Source organism: Anabrus simplex, chromosome 3 (assembly GCF_040414725.1).
Source record: "Anabrus simplex isolate iqAnaSimp1 chromosome 3, ASM4041472v1, whole genome shotgun sequence".
Lineage (NCBI taxonomy): Eukaryota > Metazoa > Arthropoda > Insecta > Orthoptera > Tettigoniidae > Anabrus > Anabrus simplex.
The window spans coordinates 249,810,094-249,827,854 of NC_090267.1; the positions used below are offsets into that span (position 1 = coordinate 249,810,094).

General features: G+C 36.2%; 1 protein-coding gene across 1 annotated transcript in view; it reads left to right on the plus strand.

Annotated features, from left to right (window-relative positions):
• form3 (formin 3) overlaps positions 1 to 17,761 on the plus strand; it is a 962,880-nt gene that overhangs the window by 901,910 nt on the left and 43,209 nt on the right. The window contains exons 14-18 of the mRNA XM_067142982.2: positions 1,058 to 1,128; positions 1,253 to 1,379; positions 3,427 to 3,682; positions 10,958 to 11,067; positions 16,025 to 16,175. Coding sequence (XP_066999083.2) covers positions 1,058 to 1,128; positions 1,253 to 1,379; positions 3,427 to 3,682; positions 10,958 to 11,067; positions 16,025 to 16,175 — 715 coding nt within the window. The remainder of the gene's footprint in view (positions 1 to 1,057; positions 1,129 to 1,252; positions 1,380 to 3,426; positions 3,683 to 10,957; positions 11,068 to 16,024; positions 16,176 to 17,761) is intronic.

Here is a 17,761-nt window from a genome sequence, read left to right on the forward strand (position 1 = left end):
ACATGAAAGTGCACAGGAAACTATACCAAAATTCACAAGACATGATTATACCCAACATAGGAAAAAGAAGTGTTGGGTCAGAATTATGAATACCGGTAATTAGATTGAAGTGTCATCCATAAGGTTGATCCTTGAACAAAGCTGCAAACATGAATTCAATGTTGCTAGTAATGAGGAAATAAGTTTAATATTTTGTATAAAAGATTGCTGCATAGAAATTTAGCTTTCAAATAAGGTTTTCCAAATGCCTAAGCTTTAAATATCCATCTAAGAAAACATTGTTTTGCACTAAGAACCTTAGTTTCTTATTCAAGCTGCTCAAAACACTGTGTATAATCTAATTCCATAAGAAAATATGACTATGTATTTCTGATTTTAGTATGGTTTCCAGTGCACAATTATAAATATTAAGCATCTTAAAAATGAACTTTACATTCAAGATGAATGAATACAAGTTAACGAAAGAATGCATGCTTGCTCTTTGAAATAACTTGGGTAGTATAAGAAATTTAATTGTAAGGAGATCATTCTGAAGACATTTCTTTCAGTACCAAGAAAATATTTTATTTATTTAAAATTTATTAGTAGAAGAGATGGAAAAATGGTATAAGCTATGGAATCCTCTGACACAGCTGCCTCCACAGATATTCTATACCTACGGCTATAGCCATGTTGAAACATCGGATCCCGTGAGATCTCCAAAGTTAGGCAACATTGGGTGTGGTCAAGAAGTGGATGGGTCGCCACGCACCGTTGGCAGGGGGGAAGAGTAAGGGAATGGAGGAGCACAAAGGAACTGGCCACCCTGCCGTACGTAAACTCTGGCTCAGGCACACCTCTGCGGAGGTTCAGACCTGCCTTTGGGCAGAATACACCCTTACCTTACCTTTATTCATATTATCAACAATGGGTTTATACTGGTAGTATGTATGAAAAGGCAAGGCTTAATTTCTGCAGTGAAATATTGAGATACAAATAGCTAGACTCAAGTGAATATTAAATGGATACTTAACTGTTGAAACAGTCTAGTTAATATTTGTGGCTATTTTTATTCCAGCAAGCAGAGAAGAAAAGAAAAGACCTTCTGACCTTTCCTGAGGAAATGACAGTCTTGGAAGATGCAACAAAGTAAGAATTTCCTGCATTGTTTTTCTCTTTTAAAAAAAATAATTTGCAGTAAAGCTACTTGAGTTGTACATCATTTCTCTTGATGAGGAGGCAAAGAACATTTATATTATCATTTCTGCTTCAGAACTACTGTTGAACAACTGCAGAATGAAATCAATGCCCTTGACTCACGGATCAAGAAAGTCCGTAAGCAGATTGATTTGCCAACGACAGAAAAAGAAATCAAGGCACAGATGGGAGAATTCTTGCAGGTATTGTATCTGTTTATATGCTAACTGTACGCATGAGTTTTGTTGAGTGCTGGCTTTACAGGGAAATGGGAACAGGAGAGAAAGAGAGAGAGAGCAGTGCTACTTCTGTGTTCACTTCCACAGTACTGCCAGCCAAAGAGAGTGAAACAAATGGTGAAATGTTTCAGTTGTTGGAACAATATTTACTATACATGCATGTTTACTTAATACATATAAATGAAGAGAAGGGGAAAGAAATAGAGGCAAATTTAAAGAATTGTGATGCTGTTGGTGATTGTCTTGGATGTCCTTTGCTGTCCAGAGAAACATTTGCAGTAGCATGTCAAAAATGTTCATAAAGAATCATAATTCTATCCAATATTTATTTTTCATGTTAATTATAAAGTCACTGAACTTGCTAATAGATTAGGATACTAGACACATACAAGGTGAATGAATAATGGGGAAGCTTCTGTTATATGATGCGATATATTATTCCTATGTTTACATAAAGAAGTGTTTGTTCCAACATGACACCCTCATACTTCACTCTACTATGACTTTTTTGGAACACAGACTCTGTATCAATATATGCTTGGATCTCCTATCTTATGTCATCATCAGCTGTTACATGTTTCTGAGTACGCAGTTTCTTCTGCTTACAATCCATTTGCATTGAATGCTGTTTGTGCTTGCACTTCTGATTACTGAACAAGCCAATTCTACCATGAAATATCTGTCCACGCAGATTGCACTTGATGGATGAGGGAGGACAAGGCTGAATCTTATGGGAGTATGCATATCTATTGTTTAGATTCTTCATGCTTGCAATACTCTTGCTCAAACAGTTCAACAGTGGTAGAGGTGGTTCAGTGCAGTGAGCGATCCTTGGTGAGTGTGTTCCAGTTTTGAGGATTGATGTTTGTGACTTTCATGGTTTGTTTAATCTAGTCTTTTTAATGCTTCAAAGGGGCAGCATTCAGGGCAACCAAGTACTGTATCTCAACACTGCCCACATAGGTTTGGGACAGCATCAAAGGCATTTTTCAAATCATAAAACAACAAGTAGAGAGGTTGCTCATGTAGACAACATATAAGGAACTTTCTAGCCTCAGTGGCAAGCAATTTATCATGAAATTCAGTTAAATACGAGCTCATCTAAATTGAATAACACTATGCAGAGCATTTCTGGGTTTGCTTCCCTGTTATAGTAATCACAGTACTTATTGTTTAAGAGGTAATTGGTTCAATTCCTTGCTCTGTCACAGATTTGAAAGTCTAGAAATAGTCTCCTATAGGGTTTACCAACCTGATGAGGATGTTTGAAACCTGCCTGATGATAATAGGGATGTGAAAGAAGCATCTTTACCAGATATATACAATATATTATGGTGACTATCCAGTGCCCATTAGTAATATCAGTCAGGTCTCAATGTTCAATCAACAAGCATACCTGAACAAATCTAAAAGTGTATTCGAGAGGTGTGTAAATAGCCTCTTAAAGATAAGTTGATGTGAAGGGATTATACCGCCATCTTGACCCACGACGACTTGGCTATGAATATGGACATTCTTATGGTTTTCGATTTGGACGGTTGTTATTACTAGGCTGTGTACCTGATCTTGTTATATTTTGTTATGTTTGTTATATTTTATTATGAAAGTTTACGTTTGTTAAATAGTCTGTTGACAGTGCAAGTGAAATTTGCTCAGTGTAGCTGTATCTTGTGCTTCGTGAATAAATAAATAAATAAATAAATAAATAAATAAACAAGCATACCTGAACAAATCTATTATGATCACTGGGCGTAGCAACAGTCTCTCTGAATGGTTAATACATAACTACATCCATTTTATAGGTAGGTAATTCATGTGTAACACTTCTATGTAGACTCAAGTCCATGCAGAGCAGTCCAATAGTCTCATTCATGCCAGTCATGAAATCACAACACTAATCCAATGACTCTTAAGATCGTTCCGATACTTTCTCATTGATCGTTCTAGATTACCTACTTTATATATGTTCTGTAGTTTTACTCACTAAATATAAAACTGTGCTTAACTGTAGATGGCAGAACAAGAGGTAACTGGCTTGCAGCGTGATATGGAAGAACTAGAGTCAGTCCGCAAGTCGCTGTCTGATTTCTTCTGTGAAGATCCTGGTACATTCAAGTTGGAGGAATGCTTTCGGGTGTTCCATGGTTTCTGTGTAAAATTCCGCCAAGCAGTAGCTGAGAATGAACGGCGACGTGTCCAAGAAGAGCAGGCTACCATACGACGTAGACAACGTGAGGAACAACTCGCAGCAAAGCGTAGGCAGCAAAGTGAGTCAAAAATTCTTTTGTATCTCATTGTAACTGAATGTACTATGGATGTAGAAAGAGGAATACCATGAAAAACTCTTTCTATCTTAAAAGAACATAATACTATCAGGGTAAAAAGAGAATGATAGTAGAGTAAGAAATGTCAGACAGACAAGATGAAAGATAGAGTCCAGCACATTTAAGTAGAAGCATCTGGACTCCCCAGCTGGTCTAGTGAGAACCATTCACTTCTGACAAGGTGGGAAATGCTAATGGGAGGGAGATGGTTGTATGTAGGGCGAGTGTGTCATCATATAAGGAAGAGGACCAGAAACATTCTACAAACTAATAAGATATAGAATGCCTATCTGATGGGATAAAGAGTCATTGAACTTATGTACAACAAGGGAGATTATAAATGGGTTTTCATTTTTCACACCAATTCTCTTAGAGAAAATCTTAAGCTTCTTCAAGAAGGCCTAATGATTGGTTGATGGAACTCTGGATAAATTCTTGGCTTCCTCTCAATTTTCCAATGGGATAGTCATGGTATAAAGAACACACACACTAAGGACAGCTGGCTTAGCAAGAAGAATAAATATACATGTAATAAAATTAGTATTTTCTTTTCTATTATATATTTTATTTAAATACAATCAATCAATCAATCAATCAATCAATCAATCAATCAATCAATCAATCAATCAATCAATCAATCAATCAATCAATCAATCAATCAATCAATCAATCAATCAATCAATCGTAGCAGGACCCTTCAGCTATTTACCTAATTTTCTCTTCAATGATTTCAAAGAAGGTGGAAAGAAGTCTTACTCTAAATGAATATTTGCTCCAATTTGTCCTCTTGAATTCCAATTTTATATTCATATTGTGATCTTTCCTACTCTCTAAAACTCCATTCAAGCTTATTCATCTACTAATGTCACTCCACGCCATCTCCTCTATATAGACATTGTCTTTACATACTGGTACTGCTGGTTTTACTTCTACCTTCTGTAAATCCTTACGTATACACTTTTCTTGTTCGATAATGATTCCTAGCATATCCTTCCTGGAACCTGTTTCTACCTTAAAATTCCTATACATACCATTTCCTTTTTTTTTTTTTTTTTTTCTTTCTAAAATTCATATAACTACAAATTATGCTTGACATCATGTTATCCATAGATGACTTTTTTTGCTAAATTCAATTTCCTAAGAGTTCTTTCCATCTCTCCTACATCAGTGAGAATTCCTAACTCTATTTCTTTCTAACCTGTACCTCCTTTCTGAACCCTTTATTTGTCTGTTATATAGTGGATCTTTGCCATTCCTTACCACCTTTAAAGTTTGTTTTCGTTATTCACACTCCTCAACAATAGCTTTAAACCCATCCCATAACCTGTTTACATTTTTATTTACTACTTTCCACAAACCATAATTAAAAACCTACCTCATGCCTCTCTTATCGTTCATATGGTAGCCTATTGCTTAATACTTTCTTTCTATCAATTTTATTTTCAACTACGGTTAAAACTACTTCATGATCATTTATACCATCCAATACTTCAGTTCTTCTACAGAGCTCATTTGGTTTTACCAGCACCACATCTAGAATATTCTTCCCTCTAGTTGGTTCCATCACTTTCTGAATCAGTTGTCTTTCCCAGACTGACTTAATTACCATTTGTTGGTTATGCTTTCTGTCCTTTGCATTACATTCCCAGTTAACACTTGATAAATTGAGATCACCTGTTTCAATCATGTTCCTTTGTGTGTTGTTTTCTACATAGCTGATTATTTTATCAAATAATTCTACATCAGCATCACCTCTTACAGTCTGTACTTCCCAAAGACATCATGTTATGGTACCTATTATCTTTTGAGATGAGCCTTACACAAAGAATTTCATGTTTCTCTTCTTTAGCTTTATCATAGCTTACAAATTATTCTTTCACCAGCATGAATACTCCCCTTCCTTTCGATTCTATCCTGGCTCTACGACAAACACTCCAGTTCTGGAAGAAATTTTCTGCATCCCTAATATTTCTCGGTCTAATTCAACTCCTATTACAATGCCAGTAAATATATATCTATTAATTATACTGTACTTAATTCTACTTGTTTCCTTACAATACTTCCATAGTTTAACACTAATAACTTTATCTCATCCTTATTTGACTTTCAGCTCGCTGTACTCTCATCACCTTTTCCTAGTTGACTCCATTTCCCTGAAAGTGCCTCCTTATAACCTTCCTAAAGAAACAAACCTCCTAACTTATATGTTCCACTGCAGTTCAAGTGAAGGCCATCTGAGTGCAGATCTCTATCTCCTATCCACCCATTAGGATCTACAAATCTCAGTCCCAGTTTTCCACATACCCACTCCATAGTCTCATTTAAACCCCCAGTCACCTTCCAGTCAGTCTCCCTCCTATACAGTATCCCACTGCTCCATTAAACTTCTCCCATGCTTCATTAACCAGATCCCACACATCCCAAACTATATTCATTTCCATTCGTGCTTGCCTTATATCATTGATACCAATGTGAAAACTACCACCTTCTCCTTACCCTCCTCCTTCCCTTCATTTTTCCTCAACATCTACCTTAACCTAATTCTTGGATAATACACTACTCTTGTTCCCTTTCCACCACATACTTTCCCGACATGCCTAACAGTGGTGTACCACATGACCTAAGCTTTAACCCTGCCCACTTTATGTGATCCCTTGCCCTCCTGCTCTCCTCTGTCTTTTCTGATGGCTGCAGAATCTGCTTCCTCCTCTTTTTTCTCCCTCCCATGACCCTGTTCCACTGCCCTTTCCCAATCTTATACTCTACATTTTCCTTTCCTACCTTTCTTTTCATCCTACCTCTCCCCTTCTCTGCAAGACTTCCCCATTCCTCATTTTCCCTCTGCTGTTCTACCTGCAGTGACTCATACGGATTCATCACCATTACCCCTCCTGAACTCTGCCCCTGACTAGACCCCTTAGCCATCAATCTCCTTCCCCTTAAAACATTAGCCCTCCTGTCTTCCATAGTTTCTCCCCTTTCTCTATACATTGTTTGTGGGAGACCTAATGGTATTCCTTCGGGTAATTATTGGGTGGGGCCATGATTAACATGAAAACAGGCATGTGAAATGAGGAACAACTGCCTATTAATGTAAACATTCCTATATATTAACAATATTCACAAACAGACAGAACGAACAGAACAATAATAGAGCTTGTTTCTCAAATTCATTTTTGAACGAGTCTTATATACTGTACTGATTTTTCAATAATATTTGCAAGTAAACAGAAAAATCGAACTTGATTCAAGGAATGTCTTATGTATGAAGCAATCAAAAATAATCACAAGTAAAAAACAACTTAAAAACATAGAACTTGCTTCATAAATACATTTTCTTGAATAAATATTCTATTACTGTGTATTGTTCATTTCACAATACAAAATGTGGAAATATGTAACGCCTGAACAGTCTCCATTGGGAAATATAGTTTTCTGAGGGAATGCCCACTTTTTAATCTCATTTCTTGATACCGAGTGAGTTGGCCATGTGGTCAGGGGCTCGCAGCTGTGAGCTTGCATTCCACTGTCGGTGGCCATTAAGATGGTTTTCCATATTTTCCCATTTTCACACCAGGCAAAATACTGGGGCTGTACCTTAATTAATGCTACGGCTGCTTCCTTCCCACTCCTAGCCCTTTTGTCAGTTTAATCAGTATGATGTATAATAGCTTGTAAAAAAAAAAATCATTTCTTGATATAAAATCATCTCTCTCCTTCTCCAGATTTAATCCCTTAGCAGCCTATTTGTGAAGGCTTACATACAGAAGGCTCAATGGATTTAATCTCTGCTGCCCTATTTTTGTACAGAAACAAGCCTTTTTTAAGCCCTGAGAAAAACCTCTCAGCTGTTGAAGTTTTCACAGGAATTATCATAATTATTTTTTTAAACTTGAACAGTTCTGAGAGAAAATCTTTAAGACAGTAATAATAATGGCATATGACATCCAGAGAGGCCTGGTGCAGGTCTTTCTAGTAGATGGCCTATAGGTTGATGATGATGATGATGCTTGTTGTTTAAAGGGGCCTAACAAGTCATCGGCCCACAGCCTAGGTGACCTGTATGTCTGTGAAGATGGTGCTCTACCTAAGATGATGTCTAATGATGAAGACGACATACACATCCAGTCCCAAAGCCAGACGAATTAACCAATTAAGGTTAAAATCCCTGATTTGTAAGCTAAGAACTTCATTTTCCCATATTGAACTGAGATTCACAATTAGAATTCAAGAAGGTTCAACCTATTCAATACAAAATGTGTTGTACAAGGTGTTCACAACATATTATTTATTATTACTAGTACCGGTTTCAACGCTTAATGGCGTCATCAGCTAGAAATCACAAAGTGGGCATAGTACATGTCATAAAAGTTGTATAGATAATACTTACATTGCAAAATACAAATGATAGGCTGTTTTCTCATTAAAAGCTAGAAGAATGATGTGTAAAATATGGTGATATAGTATAACACATAAAGGCATTATAGTCTAATGAGGCAAGTGAGTATTATACAATAAAACTGGTATGATGAATGAGAATAAAAGTCTTCATATGATAATAAAACGATGCAATAAAATTGTCCACTCTTCTATTGTTGTTCAATGGAGACATATATAAGTCCAGGTCCAGTGTTGTATGTGGTTGGCAAGACCATCAAATATTTGTCTAAGGCCGGGACACCTGACGTTGAGAGGTTGAATAAAGTTGATTTATAAGGTTGTCTCAGCTCAACGTGGGTGGTGAAGCTTAAAAGGAAGGAAAAACTAAGTTAATGAAATGGATAGCTAAAAATGGGATCGCGGCCGAATATGATAGGATATGAGACTCACCTTGTTTAGCGTGCTGGTTGTATGTTGTGAGAAGAGTTGTGTGAAATGGGTTCACTCGTCATATTTGGCCGCGATCCCATTTTTAGCTATCCATTTCATTAACTTAGTTTTTTCTTCCTTTTAAGCTTCACCACCCACGTTGAGCTGAGACAACCTTATAAATCAACTTTATTCAACCTCTCAACGTCAGGTGTCCCGGCCTTAGACAAATATTTGATGGTCTTGCCAACCACATACAACACTGGACCTGGACTTATATATGTCTCCATTGAACAACAATAGAAGAGTGGACAATTTTATTGCATCGTTTTATTATCATATGAAGACTTTTATTCTCATTCATCATACCAGTTTTATTGTATAATACTCACTTGCCTCATTAGACTATAATGCCTTTATGTGTTATACTATATCACCATATTTTACACATCATTCTTCTAGCTTTTAATGAGAAAACAGCCTATCATTTGTATTTTGCAATGTAAGTATTATCTATACAACTTTTATGACATGTACTATGCCCACTTTGTGATTTCTAGCTGATGATGATGCCATTAAGCGTTAAAACCGGTACTAGCAATAATAAATAATATGTTGTGAACACCTTGTACAACACATTTTGTATTGAATAGGTTGAACCTTCTTGAATTCTAATTGTGTTAAAATCCCTCACCCAGCCAAGAATCAAACCCGGGACCCTCTGGACCAAAGGCCAGAATGCTAAGCATTTAGCCACTGAGCCGGACGTCTTTATGATGAACTAATTTCTTGAAGTGATTGGTAATGTCCTCTAAGTTATCAATTATTTTTCCCTCATTCCAGCAACGACTCACGAAACATTCATCTGTGAAGAAAAAGACGGCCAGAGTCCACATTATGTTTATGGAGTTGTAAAATTTTGTTTTTGTTTACATCACTCCTAAGCAGAAACTGCTCGAATTCAAGTAAGAACTTATAGGATGATGTGTCAAAATGGGGAGCCAAACAATTAACATCACTGGTAGATATATTATAAGCTTTTGGGCTTATGCTGTGTCAAGAAAAAACTCTTTACGTAGAGGTAGTAGAAGTCTTCCTCTTGATCAGTTGAGATTTTCTTCTGAAGGCTTAGAACAAAGTTCTTTGTGAAACATAAACAGCATAAGCATGAAAGCCTATATCATGTCTACAAGTACGGGTTGTGAAAGTATCAATGTTAACAATTAACATTTTTACCGGTATCTATGATTGTAAAGAATGGACATCTGTGCCTTTGTTCAACTGAATCATGTCACACACCTTTCTTTTTACACTGTTCGAAATGAATTCTTGATTTATTGCACAGCATGGTTTGTGATTGTGAGACCCACATACCAGAAAGTTACTACCTTGCTCAAATATCTCTTTACTTCTGACCACACTGTGTTAACTCACACTTATGAAACTTACCTTTCCTATAAATCACAATCCTGCACCTCTACATGGTTAACATGTGAACTGCACTGATTACTTCTAAGGAAATTCCAGAGAGTCTAGAGAGTCCAGGTAGCTGCCATACCTGTCAGTCAACTCGGGTCATCCGTCAACTCATTACTCAACCAACGTTTCAAGGGAAGTACCCCACTCTCTTTCCAAAACCATTAGCAAGAGTTCACCGGACTCTCTGATTATAACCCCATCCATGCAGCTCAACCTATCTTGCAGCAGACCTGAGAGAACCAGACATGGGACTTCCTTTTTAAATTTTGTTACACTGTAATTCACAACTCAAGGCTCCGAAGACTACCGAACTCCACATTTTAAGGTGACTTAACATCTAAGAGGAGAATTTTTTTGGGTGGGAAGTGGAGGCAAAATAGTACTCTGCCCACTTAAGATCATTTTTGAGGGGAAGGGGGCAGGAAATGCCTTGCTCCCACAAAGTCAGTGCCAATGAATCTAATTATCTCTCCCAAACTCTTCCCTCATATGCCTTGATGCCTACAGTTCATATACCTGCATTCCTCAGCTTTCTTTGCATTTCTACACAGAAATTTGAAGCATTTAAAAAATATCACCGAAAATAAAATATTCTGTGAATTAAAAGAATGAAAGGAAAGTTATACAGTTATACTATGGAAGGATTACACAAGAATATTGCACACATGATACTAGGTAATAAAATATACTGTAAGGTAATAATAACACATATAATAAAATAATAACATATGGGCATGCCTTCAAAACTCAAATACCACTTTGATTATCCTTAGTATATGTTCGTATTAACTTTTCATACTTCCTGTCCTTCATAAATACTAGGGTAACTCTTCATTCCCTTTCTATTAATTTTTGGTATAAATTAACTTTACTATTATACCAAAATTAGTCTTCATTAGGTAATATTATTTGCACTTTTTTCATTTTCAGTGACTGGACCAACAGGTACTAATGGCTCAGAATCAGAATGCAACCTTGTTGACTCTTTGTTGTATGATATTCGGTCTGGTTTCCCTCAGAACAAGTCTTCAGACCTCAAGGTAAGATGATCATCTTGTTTTCCTTTAGAGAATGAAGAAAAATCTTTCCAAAGGTGGAATGATACTTTTATTAGCTTTCTATAATACAGTACTTGCATATGGTATCCAAACAAAACTAACTGGATCCATTTCACCTGTTTAAAATTCAGAACAGTAATGATAAACCCTTTGCCTTATGATCTCATGCAGAATTGTAAATACCATTAAGAAATTCTGTTACAGTTAAACTAGCATATACCCATGTCTTTGCATTCACAGAATTGTTTCCAATTTGATATGCATTTCAAGCTACAGTAGGTTGTGCCTGCTGTACCATGAGACAAAGGAAATTTGAGGTGGTCTGGACATTATGGTAGCATGTTACCTTTCCTCACTGTTTGCCTTTGTCATCACTCAAGTGGTAGGAGTGATCCTTCAGTCTCACCTTGCTTCCTTACCTGAATGAAAGTGAGTTTAACCTGCCATAGAAGAAGTGTGTGCAGTTTCTTATACACTTCTGAGCAATACCAGTGAACAAACATATATGTTGTAGCATATATTATTGATTGTTATTGAATTCTATTCGCTACTGTGTAGTTAATTTTCAAAATATCTTGGAGGTTTTTACAATATTTATTTTATGTACAGGTTTTCCAACTCTGTGCTGGACATGTGGGCACTCTCGACCACATGCTCAAAATGCTCTTTTAACATGTAAAACAAGCACAATTTTCTGGCTATCCATTAAGAGCTATGAAGAAAACACATATGAGCATTTGTATGGGATGCAATTCTAAATTGGGTATTTACACCCCCAGCATTTAGATTTTTATTGGATAAAGCATGCACCAAAAGAAAAAGAAGCATTTCTTCCTGGAAAACTATTAGCAAGAAAATACATATAAATCTTTATCTAGGAAACTGAACTTAAAGTAACCTTGATAGACAGCAAATTCACTTTAAAGGTTCCCAGATATACATTTACTTCTGACATGCTTCACATTTTATTTTGATGCATGGTCTTCATAAGAGACAGAGTGGTGGGAAGTAGCCTATAGGATAACCAAAGGCATGAGCTAAAAGTTTGACAAATTTGAGCTCTATCATTTAAGTAGGTTTTATGTGAAAGAAAGATGGACAGATACTTTTTTTTCTTATTGTTTTACGTCACACTAACACAGATAGGTCTTATGGCGACGATGGGATAAGAAAGGCTTTAGGAATGCGAAGGAGTTGGCTGTCACCTTAATTAAGGTACAGCCCCAGTATTTGCCTGGTGTGAAAATGGGAAACCATAGGAAACCATGGAAAACCATCTTCAGGGCTGCCAACAGTGGGGTTCGAACCCACTATCTCCAGGATGCAAGCTCACAGTTGTGGGCAGGACAGATAAAGAGAACCACATTCAGATTTATATATTTGTTAAAATAACCAACCTGAATGGTGCTAGTCGTTAATCGTTGACCTTCTGTTCGCCAGATAATCAGTTTAATCCCAGCAGAGGTCAATGTGTCATTTGAGTATGTTTAGATGTTTCAATGTGACAGTACCGTGTTGTTGCCTTCTAACAAATTAATGTTCCTGCAGGATAAAATTTGACATCCTAGCATCTTCTAAAATGTGTAGTGATTGAAGGGATGTTAAATAAATAACATTATTGTAGTTAAATAATACTTTTAATTTTTGTACAATTGAAACAGTAATGCCAATTAGTGGAAAAGACAGAACCCACGTAAATTCCCTAGAATTCAAACAGATATGCTCTTTTGGCATCAATACCAATTCTTCAACATTAATTTCTTCTCAATCCCTTATGAGCTCTTTTGTGCTCCCCATGTTCATCAAGAGGGTGGGATTCAACACTCATATAGGGGCCATCATGACAGATAGCAATGTATGAAGATGTGGAGATTGTCCCGATTCTTTTGTGTTTACATGTTTGCCTTTGACTCCTTTTCTATTACTCCCTCTTGTGATGCTGACCTCTCATTGTTTAATTCTATTGTGCATTCCTATTCATATTCCTATTTTTCTATATATAACTTGATACTATCTTTTGATGGATGTGCATGCATACATACATACTGGGTTTGATGAAATTGTCTGACCACTAACTCGTCCAATATTGCAAAAATCTATCCCTGGGCCATTAAGGTTTTGTATTGGGTGAGGGGGGTGCACATTATAGCTTGCATAAATCATCAAAGACTTGTAAGCAAACTGTAGATTTATATAAGTAAGGGAGGATAAGGCACTAACAGAATACAGAATACTCAAATAATAACACTTATGTTTATGTACTTTAAAGGATCTATCATTCTCATTTTTTTCCTTTTTATAATTAAGTCAAGTGGAAGTTAATGACACATTTGAAATCAGTATGAATCAGGTGGACAAAGATCATAACATTTAAGAACATAATGAAGAGAATTCCTTTGCAAATGATCAAGAATTGTTGGTTTGGTTATAACTGTGTATTCTTGACTAGGCCTACCATTGTTGCTAACAAAAATATCATCTGAATGGACATCCATGTGGTATCTACTGTAAAAGTTTCATACCCACATTCTACAACACGTCCTACATTGACATTGTCAAACGAAAATAAAATTTGAACGTTACTGTCTAAAAACATACCGTAATAAACTGAATCACAATGAACTCTAACATGCAATTAATTTCATTGACAAAGCCACAGTGGGAGTGAAGTGAAATAATCTGTCTTATCCTAAATATCGCATTTTGTAGTGTGGCTTCCTAAGCAATACCTGCACTTTCCCTTATTCTCTAATGGTTCTTCTTAATATTGACTTATTAAACAAAATAAAAGGAAAATTAATAATGTTACTTAATGATCACTTATTTAAAATTTGAGTAAAGGTATCCCTTAATGTCAATAAATGATCACTCACAACATTAAATACCTGTAAAATGATCAAAATGCAACAAAAACGAACAAAATACGCTGTACAATATCCCATGAGAATAAAAATGCATGCAATCGTGCACAAATCTAACTCATATTTTGTAAGATGGTACCTGAAATCAATACTCAATGTACATTCTGCCTCATCATAGGGCAAGTCATGCACATAATTGACCAATAATGACACAAATTCCACGAATAAGTGACGCAAGCACATCTCTACAATTTCCTCAAAAATCAATAACGTTATCTTCCAACATAACTCCGTTTTATTTATCATTCAAAGACTTTATCATATCTTTTATGACATAATGACTAAATGTCATTATCTCAACCTACTATGCAATCTTTATATATCACAGACACTTGACTCATATCTCATTGTGATCACATGTATATAATTATTTATATTATGAAGACTATGATCATTGCAATCATATCTCAGCATTTAACATTTCAAAGACAACAAAATACGTGCATAACCGTCGCTTCTTACATCAAGTAGAGTAACGCTTGAAGGTGAACTTAAAAATGATCTGCATCCTTAAACTTATGTCCTGATAACTGCATAAATACACTCTGACTTTACTCTTTAGATTGTTCATAAGAATATCGCATACAATATTATGCCAGCATCTTTAAGAGTACCAACTACAACGCCCACACACGTCTTTAAGATAACACTGTAATGAACTTCTCAGCTTATTAATCACTATTACAGTTTTGATGAACAGTTTCAAAGATCTGTTCCATAACTCCATTACACATGGTCATCATTAAGAATATTTCAAATCATACACATAAATACCAAATGCCAATAATGAAGACCTACTAGAGAAACGTGCACATACAGAAGTATTACAGGTTAGCTACAGGAAAAACACACTACTTTCAAAAAATTATATGAATAAGAAATGCTACTACTAATTACTTAATCTAAAAAAGAAAAGTGAAAGTATTACCTAAGGTGTCTTTACCCCATCTTTCACCTGGTGTTGGTCAAGTGCCTATGCTTTTCATGCCTCCCAATTCCAATCCATTTTAAATGCACATCATATTGGGTATAATGTTAATGCACACTGGTCCACATTGGCATACCTGTAACTTATAAGATGCAATTAAAAGCACATCACTCATTTTCACAGTTTTCAGAATTATTTACATGCTTGGATACACTCGCCATTTTGTTATGCAACAATATGCATCAGAGTTTACAAACAGCACATACATGAGAAAGAAACAGTTATCACTCTTTAATTTATATTCACTAATTTGTGATTAAAACTTATTTCTGCCATTTGCAGTTTGCTAAATGTTATAAATACTTAATTCATTTTCCTTGGGCAATAAAAAGTAGAAATATTCCAGCCCACGCTGTATTCAACAATGTGCACTCTCACATTCCTTCAAATGAAACTTTCCAACTTGTAAGATAATTTGCAACCTCACTGTTCAGGATTCCAAAGTAGGCTATGTATTTAAAAAAAATATATGCTCCAATGAAGGACAACCTAGGAAGTCATTGAAATATCAATATTTAATATCTCCAAACTACATTGACACAAAAATTACTTTTCTTATTTTGAAATTCTCTCTCAAATTCAATCCATTAATAATATACCGGTACTGTATTTAGATATTTTTACATAATCAAACTTGTCTGACATTGAATCCAAAAAACACGAACTTGGTCACACTGTGCCCTAACTGTATGCCATTGAGTAAAACAGTCTGTTGTTCATGTATTGGCATTATAATTACACCATTCTCCCAAAACGAATGAGCAACTCATCAGCCATTGTTCTCCAAGGTTCAACCACTTCTGTTCCAATTATATGAAAGGCATACATACATACATACATACATACATACATACATACATACATACATACATACATACATACATACATACATACATACATACATACATACATACATACATACATACATACATACAATATTATTTCATCTACTTAATGAAATGGCAGTTGAAGCCTTTCCACCTCCACTCTGTTTCTGCTTCTGTAACCTATTATGAGTCTTTATTTTCAGATGCGGAAGTTACAGAACGGCTGTATGACATCGGAAGAAGACATTTCGGTCACCGGCTCACCTCTGCTAACACGTCGGCGAATGGGTTCATTCTCAGGTCCGATGGGCGAGCAGCCTGTGGCTGGAGGGAAGGATGACAATTACTCTCCAGGTAATTATAGTGGTTTGGTCTTTAAGTTTTTGCCAGATGTTGTTTCTGTCTTGATAATAACAATATCAACTGTCAAAATGTCACCTAGGGAGCTTGTTCATCAATTCCAGGATTCTGTTCAAGCAAACACGTTGTATCACTGAAGTGGCTCGACTTGTTGGCTGAATGGTCAGTGTACTGGCCTTCTGTTCAGAGGGTCCCGGGTTCGATTCCCGGCCGGGTCGGGGATTTTAACCTTCATTGGTTAATTCCAATGGCCCGGGGGCTGGGTGTATGTGCTGTCCCCAACATCCCTGCAACTCACACACCACACATAACACTATCCTCCACCACAATAACACGCAGTTACTTACACATGGCAGATGCTGCCCACCCTCATCGGAGGGTCTGCCTTACAAGGGCTGCACTTGGCTAGAAATAGTAATATGAAATTATTATTATCACTGAAGTTATCTACAGTCAACACCTGAAGTATCAAAATTACAGACTCTATGTAGATGGATAAAAATACCAAGAGAATTTTTAATGAATGAATAAAATAATGTGTTTACCAGAGTTCTTTTAAAAGCCAGTTTGAACAACACTGTTGATTTTTCTCTTGTGTAAATTCTGCAAATCTTGGCCATTACCTTGGATACAAGAAACTAGTATCTGCCACAAGTATTTTTTTAACATGCCATCTATTAAGTAAAGTGGGAAGAGTATATGAATGCTTTCAAATGTGGGCAAGAGTTTGCCAAATGGACAATGAATGCAATTATGGTTTGTAGAATTTTTTTTTCAATACAGGTTTCTTCAAAGCTATTTCCTTTTCTGAGTGATTTAGTTAAGTTCTGCTTTTCTGAGTGGAGATAGATATTAAATGACAAAATAGAAATACACTAGAGCAGTCGAAACTATGAGAAGTAACTCAAAGTCTTGTATTGGGCTTGTGTGTGGAACAGTAGTAAGCAAGAACATGGACCGACCAACTAACCGACCGACCGACCGACCAAAACAATAACAACAATAATGTGCGTGCGTCAAGCAAGTTGGCAACATGGTACAGATTGTACAGCTATTAGTTTCCATTTCGCAGGTAGTGAGTTTAAACCCCACTGTCAACAGCTTTCTAGTGGAATTTTTTTTCACCGAGGGATGTACCTTAATTGAAGCGTGCGGCCAAATAAGGGTCTATGTTACACCCCGTATATTTCGAGTTATGAGCTTGAAAAGGATGGAGAGCTTCAGTATGCCTGGTGGTAGGAAAGTGCTCACACAGACCCTTATTCTGCACAAACTAATTCTCTAACATAACTTGTGGAAATCGTATACGAGAGAGTCCATAAACCTTTGCACCACCAAATACTCAACATGGGTAAAAATGTAACATAGACTCTTATTCGGCCGCACGCTTCAATTAGGGTTATGGCTGCTACCTTCCTGGTCTCAACCCTTCCCTGAAAATTTCTGTGTATGTTAGTACAGTGTGAAACTGCTACAAAAAGTATATATACTGGTATATGTGAAGTACAGAATAATTGTTGTGTCTATCTCATCATTATTATAACTATTATACCAGGAGGTTCACCCACCCCTTGTGAACT